Below are 12,480 nucleotides of genomic sequence, written 5' to 3' on the forward strand. Positions count from 1 at the left end.
GGATCTCTAGAACAGACAGAAGTTAAGGTCCGGCGAGGCGGAACGGAAGCACCTGGTGGGAGGGAGGAGGAGCCGGAAGTTAAGGCGGGGAGGGGGCGGGGGCGGGGAGGTGGAGGGAAAAGCAAGCCAGGAGGTTCTGCGGCCGTTTCTAGTAGTTTCCAGGCGCTGCCGGGCGGCTCGGTCCGCGCGGTCCTGAGGCTGTGGCTGTGGCTGCTCGGGAGCTGGTGGCGGCGCTACCGGAGAGCCGATGGCCAAGTGGGGTGAGGGCGACCCACGCTGGATCGTGGAGGAGCGGGCGGACGCCACCAACGTCAACAACTGGCATTGGTGAGGGCCAGCGGGCCAGGCCGCGGGAGCGCTCCGGCCGCCAGGGCTGCAGGGTCCCTGGAACCTCGGCCGGGACAAAGCTGGGGCCAAGGCAGCCCTTCCTGCCCGGAGATGGGCGTGGGTCCTTCCTGTTGCAGGGGTCCGTAGTCCCAGGTCCCTCCACCCTCCGGTCTCCGTTTCATTGGCGGGGGAGGCGGCGGGACGACATGGAGGGCTGCGCCCCAGACGAGGGGGTTCAGATATGAGAACAGAACCCCTTGGCTGCTGCATTCAGCCTGAGCGGGGAGATGATTCCCACTCGTGGCCGCAGGAGTCAGTGAGACCCAAACCGCCGTGGATTGTGTTGGGAGACTGCAGTGTTCGTCTCGGGAGGGTTGGAACTCCTCTATTCCGGCTTACGGGTGGAATTAAAAGTCAGCCATAGGGCACTGCTGCCTCGCTCTAGAAGGCTGAGGTTTAGAACATGTTCTGCCGGTGCCCAGAGCTCAGTGGTGCTGAAGGCGCCGTGGCCTCTCACCCGGAACTATTAAGTTAGTTGTATTGTAGCTCCAGGGACTGCGCTTGGTTGCCGGGCAATCATGGTTTATAACCCAACCACTCTGAAAAGCCTGCTCTCCTTCATGAAATCCTCTACAAGTAATGTCTTATCTTTTTGAGTCCGGTGAACTTTGTTCATACTGTCTTTACTGTCTTTTTACTTTGTTGCAGCTCTTTTTACTGTTGTTTTCTCTACTAGTTAGAAAGTGGGGAGGTAGATAGTTTTTCTTCTCTATATCTCAGCCTGCCTCCTTTCCTCTTAACACAGAGTGTTTGACTTAATTTTTGTTTGTTTTGAAGTGCTGGACTTACATTGTTTTCATGGCCATTTAGAGGGCATAGAATGTGTAGAGCCTTTATAGCATAGCCTGAATTTGACAGGTCAAAACACTGTGCTAATGAGATCAAGATTATTGGTTTATTCGTTACTGGACCTTTTAGCTCAATACTGCATTCTGTGGCCCCGTTGTGTGCTCCTGACTTCAGCAAGATGTGCACAGTTTTCCACTTGGTCAGACGGGGGCGCCACGTTAAAGTGTCTAATGCTGACCCCAGCACCATCATGCTGAGAAAGGAAAGCAGAATTTTCCATTTAGTTTGAAACCATTCTATTACAACAACTGTCCTTATTGACAGTATGGGACTCCTGGTCTTCCGTTTAGGAGTCCCATACTGTCAATAAGGGGTAACACGTTTGTGGACATACTGGAGTGGGGCTGAGGGTCTTGTGTTCTTTTCCAGCCTCCTTTAGCCTTGGATGCTCTTGCATAGAGCAAGCAGTTGTATCCTTCATTTGGCTGCTGGTCCATAGCTTTGTTTCTGTTTTGCAGGACAGAGAGAGATGCTTCAAATTGGTCCACAGATAAGCTGAAAACACTGTTCCTGGCAGTACGTGTGCAAAATGAGGAAGGCAAGTGCGAGGTGACTGAAGTGAATAAGCTTGACGGAGAGGCATCTATTAACAATCGCAAAGGCAAACTTATCTTCTTTTATGAGTGGAGCATCAAACTAAACTGGACAGGTAAGTCTATGCTTGGCTTTTAGGACAGAGGTTAACCGCATTTTGATTGACCTGTTCAGGAGCCGGGGAGGACAGTTTTTGAGAGGTTATGAACTTTTTTCAAGGGAGATAGTGCTGTTTTGGAGTCCTATTGAAAAGAGTATTGGATGCTGAAGTTCTTCTGCCACTGTGGGACACTATAAATGGGTTTCCTCTCTCTGGGTCTCACAGGTCCCCACTGATGAAGCAGCTGGGCTGCTGAATCTTTGGACCTGGTCTGTGTTGGGACATATGATGTGACATTTCTCAGACTAGCTATTTCTGCCTCTTGGATGATTTTAAAGTGGGGAGGGGGAGTTTTTTGGTTTTCTTTCTTTTTTTTAACTCTCTCCAGTGTGACCCTAACAGTTCAGAGTGCTGTGGTAATGAAGCTTGCATGTGATTATAACTTGGGTCAGTTTTATTCTCTAGCTTAATGTCCCTTTTGTGAAGATATTAACATAGAATTGGGCCCATGTTAGTTGGTCCTGACTGTTGGGAGGCTGAATTTTAAAAGACAGTAAAGTTAAAAGGGTACATGTATGGGGCAAAGCATGAAATAAATTTTTGTTTCAATAAACATTTCTCAAGTGAATGTTAATAAAGAGGGGAAATGTATTTATCGTCTGTTTTTTTGTTTTTCAAACTACTAAAGCACAGCAGTCTGGAAGGAACCTTAGGTATCATCTTGCCCAGTCTCCTTTTTATAGATTGAGAAACTGAGGCCTAGAGAAGTAAAGATAAATAAGTGTTTTGTGAGTTAACTTTGAAATACAGTTAGTTCTGCTATAACGTGACACATGTGTTTCTAAAAATCACCACACTATGCAGAATCTCGCAACAAAAACCACAGGGCTTGTAGGGAAGATGGGGTTAGGGACGTGACACTATACTCAAAAGTTTTATCAGTGATTTTTTTTAAATTTAGGAATGTAAAAATTGATGGCACAGTTTACACTGTGTTAACTGTTAAATCATAAGAAGTACATAAATAACATGATAAATATGATGCTTTACCTTGACAAAGACCTGAAGTTTGCTTGTGAAAGTGGGCGTCGGAAGCCTTGCGGCAGGTGGGTTATTGTGAGGTGGTGGAAGGGGCGTCACCTGAAATCAGAAGGAGCATTATAACACCACTAAGGGATGGCGCGGCTCCTAACACACACGGTGAACTGAAGCCACCGGCAGACAGGCGTTTGAGCTGTGTATTTCGTGTATTCCTGTACAGCTCCATTCAGCCGGGTTTGGGTTTCTTTGGGTTCACCTAGTGTTTCTCAAGGATGAAATCACATGTAAGCAAACATGAAATTCATGTTATGATCAAATCGTCCCTTAATATATCAATAGTATTGGAACAAAATTGTATTTTCAAGACAAGCGTTCTAGCAGAGCTGTCTGTATTGACTATCAACCAAGTCCTCCTTAGCAGAGTTCGTGCTGGTGCCAAATTCACGTAGTTCTCGGTCCCACACTGTAATAGCACAGCCTCAAGGAATCTGATGGGGAAAGGCATTTCAGGGTGGGGGGCAGTGGCTGCACCTGGCATGGCATTCTCTCAGAATAAAGGAGGTCAGTTCAGTTGTCCAAAAGAAGTGTAAGCAGAATAGTAGTTAGCACTCCAGAGCAGAAGAGGAGGAGGGGCGAGAAGGAGACTGATAACATTGCATTACTTTTGACAGGTACCTCTAAGTCTGGGGTGCAGTACAAGGGCCATGTGGAGATCCCCAATTTGTCTGACGAAAATAGCGTGGATGAAGTGGAGGTTTGTGCTTTCTATTTCCTCATCTGTCTGAGTCTTCCACATCCTCTTATTCTCAGATGAGAAAAATGACCTGTCATTCAAGATTACAGGCCAGGCTTGGCCCCAGCATTCAGAACCCCAGTCTGCAGATGATTTTCTAGGTCTTTGGTGCCATCAGGAGCTCCCAGAACAACTTGTGCTTATTTAATTACTTTGCTTTAGTGAGTAGTGTGGGTTCTAACATTAGCCACCTTTGTCTTGGCAGAGAGACCTCGAGAAGGAACACTCATGGGGATTGTACAAAAACCTCAACCCTCATTTCCTTTGGAAATGTTAGCAGTTATCTGATTGCTCAGCACCGACATTCCACAATGTGGGTTCCTCTCAAGTTATTTACCACCTACTTCTGATCTTTCACTCAGATTAGTGTGAGCCTTGCCAAGGATGAGCCTGACACAAATCTCGTGGCCTTAATGAAGGAAGAAGGGGTGAAACTTCTGAGAGAAGCAATGGGACTTTACATCAGCACCCTCAAAACAGGTATCCCTTGAGTCGTTACGAGTGCCTTGAGAAGATAGCTTTCCACCCGTCAGATGCTAATTAAGGGGATTGACAGGTCTTTCTTTGGCAAATGGATAAAAATTTGGGGGGGAGGAGGCTTATTTCATCTTAAAATCAGTCTGTAAGCTTTAAGTAAGGGAAAGATCTAGAGATATGTTGTCTGATTTGTTGGCTGTTGAGCACTTGAATGTGGCTAGTCCAAATTGAGATGTGCTGTGAGTACAAAAAACGCAATGGATTCTGAAGACTTAGTATTTTAAAAAAAAGTAAAATGTCTCAATAATTTTTTGATACTGATAACATATTGAAATGGTAGTTAGGATATATTAGGTTAAGAGTATTGTTAAAATTAATTTCACCTGTTTGTTGTAACGCTTTAGTGTGGCTACTAGAAAATTTAATTTACATTTGAGGTTGAGATTGTATTTCTGTTAGACTTGCTGATCTAAAGACTTGGCAGCCCCAGACGCACCACGTGAGCATAGTCCTGCACTATTTTTGATGCGCATTCTCCAGGGACATTTAGAGGGTTATTTGAATAGTAGTCAGCTCAGCTGTCCCCTAGAATTCTAGTTCTGCTGGTGTGTTCTGATCACCAGAGTGATCAGAGTACATATGATCAGAGTACATATGGCGTCAGAGTACATATGATGATCATCAGAGGGAACCAGTATAGAGGTGGAAACCTTTGTTGGTGGGAACCAGTGCTCTGATGGCATAACTAGTTGTGGCTGTCCTACAGAGGTAAGGCAGAGTAGAGAAAGGGGACTAAATATGCAGCTGTGGGTATCTTGGCACACTCTTGAAGTCTTTGGAACTGCCACTGCATTCATTGGCTGCCATCCACAGTAGACCTCACATACAGTTAACAAGTCGTGATGCTTCTAATTGAGTCAGGGGTTTAAAATAATGCCAGTGAACATACTGTGTTCTGTAGCATACACTCAGATACCTGTCTGGCATAGATCAAAGTTAAAGACGCTAAAGTGGATTACTCTTCCCTCCCTTGTCGTGACCTCCATCTGAGTTAAGATGGCCATGTTTGTCAAACTACAATGAAACCCTGAGTCTCAGCTACTAAGAAATAACTTCCAAGAGCTGGGATTTTATCTTTTCAGAGTTCACGCAGGGTATGATCTTGCCTACAATGAATGGAGAGTCAGTAGACCCAGCCGGGCAGCCAGCACTGAAAACTGAGGAGCACAAGGTAACCGGTGTCCCCAGGTGCTGGGGCGGGAGGCCATCTGGAAAGGGAGTTAAGGCACTGCCTCCTTCATAAGTCTCTATCTCAGCTCTTTCTCTCCCACCCTAACCTCTGAGCCAGAGCTGGTGCTTTGTAGAGAGTCCACAGAGTGTAGTTGTCTGTCTCCCCATCTTTAACCTGGTGTTCATTCATTTATAACAGACCCCTTAGAGCAAATGGAAGCCATCAGGGACTTCAGAGTCCGACTGTTGTGTTTAACCCGTGAGGAGGTTATGAATGCAGGGTGGTCTTCACCTCTATGCATCTTAAGTATTATGTCTACATTTCATACTTTGATACTAAAGGTGTCATCAAGGTATCAGGGGTTACTTAGATCACTAACTTCACCTAACAGGAAACTGATCGATTTCACTCCATTTGCAGGGTGAGCAAATATTTTTTCTGGAGATGGAACTTGCGTGGTTTGGGTTCGGCACTTGGTTTTCAGCCCTGTTGCCCTTTTGTCAGCACACTGAAGGATATTCTGGGGGTGCTGCTTCCAGCTATTTAAGCATAGAAATTCTGCTTGAGAATCACGTGGGGCTCTTCAGAAATACCTTATGATTTGGTGCGCCCTTCAGCAGTGGGCTTTTAAATGAGTGTCACTCTTCTTTCACCTAGAGTGGCATTGAGGATTTTCTGGGAAAGTTCCCCTTCTGCCTGAAATGCTCGTGCACATAAATTTCCTCTAACTCCCCGGAATAATTAGCCTTGGAGGTGAAAAAGTCTGTGAGAATGAATAGCATTCATTGTAATGGTTTCACCATTACTCTAAACTGACAATTTCACTGCCACTTCCACAGGCTAAGTCTGCTCCTTCAAAAACCCAGGCAAGACCTGTTGGTGTCAAAATCCCCACTTGTAAGATCACCCTTAGAGAAACCTTCCTGACATCACCAGAGGAGCTCTATAGAGTTTTTACCACCCAGGAGGTAAGTATAGTCTTATCCTTCTAGCTCCTGGCATCTGCCGTCCCGAGTGACTGGAGTTGTGGGCACATCCCCGCATTGTGCGGAGGAAGTGCTGAGTGGAACCATGAAGCTTTCCTTGTACACTCAGAGGCAAAGGGAAAACGCTTTTGTTCAACCCACTCATCAAAGTGGATTCGTCTTCTTTTTTCTCTTTTATGCTAGTTTTGGGTCACGTAAGTGGGAACCACTGGAATCATTCTCGTTAGAAAAATAAATGGATTTGAAATAATGGCATCCTAGGTTCAGAAAGGGTTACTTGAGTCGAAGCCTGGTCTCTAGTGGAACAGAAAAGAGCCTAAACCTGGTTCTTGGGCAGAGTAGTATCTTTGGAAGTGAGAGCTGAGGCATGCAGGTGTCAGCTGGCATTTCTCCTGGGTCCCACTGAGAGCCACGCATCTTCTTACCTCCTTTTTCTCTGCAGCTTGTTCAGGCCTTTACCCATGCTCCTGCAATGTTAGAAGCAGACAAAGGTGGCAAGTTTCACCTGGTAGATGGCAATGTCTCTGGAGAATTCACTGATCTGGTGAGTACGTGCTTGCCAGGATATAGCTTTTGTCTGGTCAGAAGAATAACATTTCCCCCTTTTTCAGCTCTGTAGATAAAATTTAAGGCTGTAATCTCTTTGGTTAGTAAAACCGCATTTTGTTTTTCAAAAGAATGCTACAATTGAGTTCTCTTGCTTTCATATAAATTTTTCTTTAGTGGGGTAAAATTGCTTCTTCCTGGAAAAATCAAACATGGAGGAGAGGTTAGATGCATTTGTGGCTTACGGCTTTCCGTTTGCAGCACTGAAATTTCACGTGGGCACAGGTGACTGGACCCAACTTAGGAGTAAGAGGAGAGGCTGTGGCTGATGTCAGTGCAGGAGCTACCAACTCTGGTCCACTTTGTCCTCATCAGTAGTACAGCTGCAGATGATGGGCCCATATGAAAGGCAGATGGGTGATGCTTGCTAGGATTGGGTACGTTGCAGTCTATAGTATAGGCTGACCTCTTTGATTATTTTAGATCCCTGAGAAACATATTGTGATGAAGTGGAGGTTTAAATCTTGGCCAGAAGGTAAGTAAGCATATGTATTTATTGCCATTGCCCCCAGAACTTGTTCTTTTCCCCTTAGCCTCAGACCCACATGGAAACCCTGGATCTGAAACCTCCTTCCCCTTTGCCTTTCCCCAGGGCACTTTGCCACCATCACCTTGACCTTCATTGACAAGAATGGAGAGACTGAGCTGTGTATGGAAGGCCGAGGCGTCCCTGCCCCTGAGGAGGAGAGGACACGGCAGGGCTGGCAGCGGTACTACTTTGAGGGCATCAAACAGACCTTTGGCTACGGCGCACGCTTATTTTAGGACCAGCAGCAGAGGGTACAGCCTGCCGAACACTTCAGTCCAGCCCTCTCCTGACTGGGGCTTGTGACTTACAGGATTGCACCATCCCAACCACTAACTTGGGGCCGGGGCCCCTTCCCTTCATGTATACCTTGGGTTTGTGCATGTTTTCTGCTGGGTGGGAACAGAGGGTGATTTCTCTTTTACGTGTACATACGCTAAATAAACGTAATTTAAAAATCGTGCATGTCTGGAACCTGTGTTGACGGGGTGGCTGGTATTGAGTTCCCTTGAAGGTTTTGAACAAAAAAAAAACAACCGAGGGGTTTTATCTCCATTCTGCGTAAATGTACGTAATTAAGAGGCCTGAAAAGAGCCTACTTCTCACCAGCAAGCATTCCTGAGCTCATGTCCTTTCATACTGCAGACTGGCAAAAAGGGTCTCTTCCCCTCACTGAGGGAAACGTGGGGTGGAGTTTCTCTGGGGTGAACGGTACCAAGAAACTTTATCGCTGGTCCAGGTGGCATCCTGGGCTTCCCACTCTCCATGGCCTCTTATTCTCTTCCAAGAAGAGGTGATCAACCAGGTGCTGGTTTGAGGTGTGGAAAGAGATTCCCCACCCTGTGACCAAGGGGAACTGTGGGCTTTGGGTTTCTGTTCACTGAGCTTCTGTTTATTGAGTGGTTACTGTGTACCAGGCACTGTACTAAGCAGTTCCCTTACAGTAGCTTATTTAGCGCCCATAATTTAGCCCCTATGAAACAAATACTACCATCATTTCTGCTTTACAAGAACCTAGTCCTTGGATTTCTTAACGCATATCCCAGACCCTACAACAGATAATTTAGCAGAGTTGGAATTTGGAACAAGGACCATAACGGCAGAGCCAGTGCTCAAGTCCAAACCACTGTCTACTGCCTTGTTGCGTTCATCCCTGAAAAGAAGCAGCTGCATTTCTAGCATGTTAGGCATCCTTCCTGGAATCGGAAATTCCAGGTCTGTTGTTACTCCCAGAAAGAGGAAGAAACGAATATAGAGTATTTGTAAATACCTGGTTCCATTAAGCAAGTTTACTGAGCACTGACGAAGGGGTTCCAGTGGGGTCCAGATTGCCACGTTGCAGGAAGAGGTAAACTGTACCTTCACAGGGAGGGTCATTTTCCTCGACAAGCCCCGCCCTGGTGACCTCAGTGTGAGTCAGCACCTTCTAATCCAGACACTACCTCCTGCAGTTACAGCTATTTCCTTCATCTGTCCTTGCCTGTTTTATTAGGTGGCAGTGAGGTCTGCAGGCTAATCCAACCAACGTGACTTGGCCAAAATGCAATTAAAGTAGGAAATCAGTACTGATCTGGATAATTTAGATCCCCAATATCCCCCTTTGGCCTGAATTAATCGACAAGTGCTGGGCTGAACTAATTTGCACCTAGTTCGGCATTATATCTGCTTCCTGGGGGTTCGAACAGATACTTTTTGATAAAGTACCTGTGCTCTAGCTTGAATCAAATCAAGGACCCCTTGGGACTTCCCTGGCAGTCCAGTGGTTAAGACTCCGTGCTCCCAATGCAGGGGGCACGGGTTCTATCCCTGGTCAGGGAACTAAGATCCCACGTGCTGCACGGCATGGCCAAAATCAACAAAAACAAACAGCAAATCAAGGACCCCTTCTAACAGAGACCAGTGACGAAAAAGGACCCCTTTCACACCTGGCGGGAGAGTTACCAATTCCAGAATACCTAGGAAAAATCTGAAGTGAAGTTTACAAGTGTCTTAGTAATAACCAAAGCACCAGGCAAAGTTCCTGTTATATGACAGCTCGGTAACATTCATATCCCCCAGTACTGATGGCTGTTCCAATTTTCACCACTTCCATTTCACTGATAACATTTTGGTTAGCCATCGGAGCCTAAAAAGCAGAATGACAGAGCTAAAAACAGAACTTTGGACTTGGGTTTGAATTGTAAATGTGTCACTTCCTAACAAATTGGGCAAATTTCCTCATCTGTAAAAGGGGTAGTATAATAGGTACCTATAAGAGCATTAGAGATAGATGTAGAAGCTCTGGCCCCTGGTGGCACGTTACCTGTTGACTCCTGGGCTCCCAAGCCCGCACATTTTCCCTTGAGGAGGAACTGATCTTTTGAAAATCTAGTTAATTGGCCAAATTGCAAATCCTAGGCCAAGGGTTCTCCTCAACTAAGAACCACCTGAGGGGAGCCTGTCAAATGCAGGAAAGTGGACTCCACCCCTAGATACTCTTAGTGGGTGTGGGGTGTGGCCTGTGAGCTTACATTTTAATATCCCAGGGGTGGATTTTGAGAAGCACTTCAACATGTTAAGAAAATCTAATTGTAGCAGAGGAGCCAAAGAAGCACATCTGGGTCCTTTTTGTGAGCAATGAGACAAAGGATCTGAAACATCCTGTCTTCCACGAGACGAGGGAGGCCAGCAGGATCTGGCAGGTTTGTACTGTTGGTTTGTTTTAAACCCTAGTAAGAATTCAATGTGACCAGTCTTTTTTTTTTTTTGGGTCTTCGTTGCTGTGTGCCGGTTTTCTCTAGTTGCGACAAGTAGCGACTACTCTTCATTGCGGTGCGTGGGCTTCTCATTGTGGTGGCTTGTTGCAGAGCACAGGCTCCAGGTGAGCGGGCTTCAGTAGTTGTGGCACACGGGCTCAGTAGTTGTGGCTCATGGGCTCTAGAGTGCAGGCTCAGTAGTTGTGGCACACGGGCTTAGCTGCTCCACGGCATGTGGGATCTTCCCGGACCAGGGCTTGAACCCGTGTCCCCTGCATTGGCAGGCGGATTCTTAACCACTGGGCCACCAGGGAAGCTCTCAATGTGACCAGTCTTGCCTAGCCTAGAACCTTTTACGAGGTAACCCAGAGGAGGAAAAATGGGGCAAAAACAAACATCCAGGTGGCCGGGGCAGCTAAGTTAGAAACAGCTGTGGTGTTCGTGCTGGATGCGTAGCCACGGATGGCTCCTGGTGTCTGGGATGGGAAGAATAGCCAGGTGAGCCAGGACGGCCTACACTGGACCAGAGCGGGGGAGGGTCCTCTCTGATTTCATGGTCCTCTCCTGGCTCTGATACCAGCGGCTCCTGAAATCCTCCCTTTAACAGGGTCAATGACCCATCTGTGACTCTTTCTGCTCACACACAGGTGTTCCCTAAGCCGGCAACCACCTGCACAGCATCTCTTTCTCCTTTGTACAGTTTGAATAAACACCATTTTATAGTTGATCAACGCCCCAGCCCCTTCAAGGCTCCTTTCCAGCCCCCTTTTCTTTAGTTTCTCTCACCTGTGGCCTGACATGGTAGCAATTTAGCATGTCACTTGGATTAAAAATGGGGCTGGTTAAGTTCAGTTTGGGTAACAGACAAAGCATTAGGTATAGATTAAATTTAGACAGTGTGTTTAAGTGTCAAGGTAAATTATATTAGAAAGGAGGGGAATTAGCCATTTCCTGTGAAAACAGACTCTGGGATATCTCTATCTTGTTATTTATTTTTTTAAAGTTTCAGCTAAAACATAATTAAAACATTCCTGTGCTAATCGTATCGAATTCCCCAGACAAGAGACAGGGAAGGGAACTTGGCTCCCACCTAGTGACCCGAGATCCTGGCCTCTCTGACCCTGTAATATTCTAATTGCACCAGAGTGCTGTTACACGGTGATCCTGGACCAGACTAATAAACCTCCCTCTAGGTGTGATGTAATTGGAAATATCTGGCTCTCTGAGTTTCTCCAGGTAGTGGCTCTCAACACACCTTGTCTCATTCTGCTTCCTGATGTGACTCCCCCAAATGCCAGAAGTGACAGTGGAGTGTGTGGTAAGGGTACCAACTAAGATAGGGCTCTCTCATAGGTGTAGTTCTTGGGACAACTCTGCATCGGATCCCCTTGCAGCAAGTTGCTTGGGGAAGTGGGGTCACTTCCTCTGGTGTAAATGCAATTGATCTATCTGACCAAAGGACTTGGAGTGAATGTGCCCCTAAGGTCCTGCTAGCTCTTCCCTGCCTCCCAGGTAACGCTTTACGAGTTTGAGTAAAGATAACCTAACTGATGTTTAGTCTAAACTAAAATCTGCACCCTGGAGCTCTGCCTGCCCAGCAGGGTTAGGTAATCACAAACGCAGTCCAGGGGAGCTTGGCTTGGACAGTAAGCAAGGGCTCCCTACACCCCTCTGCTCTGCTGGGGCTCCAAATTCTTCATCAGACAGAATTTGAAAATAAAGTGCTTTATTGCTGAGGTTCCCAGAGAGTTTCACGGCAGCTGCCTAGGGGCTAGGACTGAAGTTCCCTACTTTTGGAGGCTTTTATGAAAAGAGACAGTTGGGATATCAGCATTTCAACCCCACAGAAGGCAAGAAAGTGTGGTTGCAGAGGGGAGGGGAGATGGGGTGAGGGGAGGCAGGGAAGAGGCAAGAGGTGTGCTGGGAGAGCTGATCATATGCATCTCTTCCCAACTCTGAGCTCAGCGTATTCAGCGACATCACCTTGGGAGCCTGAAGTGGGCCACAGTGGGAACGTTTACACCACAGAAATTGCCCAAATGCTACAAATTGGGGCTGTTCCCCTGCCACCCACCCCGGGAGAGCTGATTTACCAGCCCACCCTGCACATGACCCATCCTTCTGGGCTGGTTCTGAACCCATCCCAAGCCTGGCTGCTGTGCTCATTCAGGGCGCTGTGATCTCCCAGCCCCACACATTCCTACAACCTGGACAG

The 12,480-nt window shown here is 46.8% G+C and overlaps 1 protein-coding gene across 1 annotated transcript; it reads left to right on the plus strand.

Moving 5' to 3' along the window:
- The first annotated feature begins 96 nt into the window (after nucleotides 1-96).
- On the plus strand, nucleotides 97-7,990 carry AHSA1 (activator of HSP90 ATPase activity 1). Its single transcript, XM_082618158.1, has 9 exons — nucleotides 97-327; nucleotides 1,695-1,885; nucleotides 3,583-3,665; nucleotides 4,067-4,184; nucleotides 5,324-5,412; nucleotides 6,252-6,380; nucleotides 6,841-6,942; nucleotides 7,428-7,479; nucleotides 7,597-7,990. Exons 1-9 carry the CDS (start codon nucleotides 248-250, stop codon nucleotides 7,767-7,769), a joined length of 1,017 nt encoding a protein of 338 aa, XP_082474284.1. The 5' UTR covers nucleotides 97-247; the 3' UTR covers nucleotides 7,770-7,990.
- Nucleotides 7,991-12,480: the final 4,490 nt, after the last annotated feature.

The sequence above is a fragment of the Mesoplodon mirus genome (genome assembly GCF_964341445.2).
Source record: "Mesoplodon mirus genome assembly, chromosome: 4".
NCBI lineage: Eukaryota > Metazoa > Chordata > Mammalia > Artiodactyla > Ziphiidae > Mesoplodon > Mesoplodon mirus.

Coding starts and splice junctions, on each gene's coding strand:
- AHSA1 (XM_082618158.1), top strand. CDS start 248: ATGGCCAAGTGGGGTGAGGGCGACCCACGCTGGATCGTGGAGGAGCGG. Junction 328..1,694: donor AACGTCAACAACTGGCATTG/GTGAGGGCCAGC, acceptor TCTGTTTTGCAG/GACAGAGAGAGATGCTTCAA. Junction 5,413..6,251: donor TGAAAACTGAGGAGCACAAG/GTAACCGGTGTC, acceptor CCACTTCCACAG/GCTAAGTCTGCTCCTTCAAA.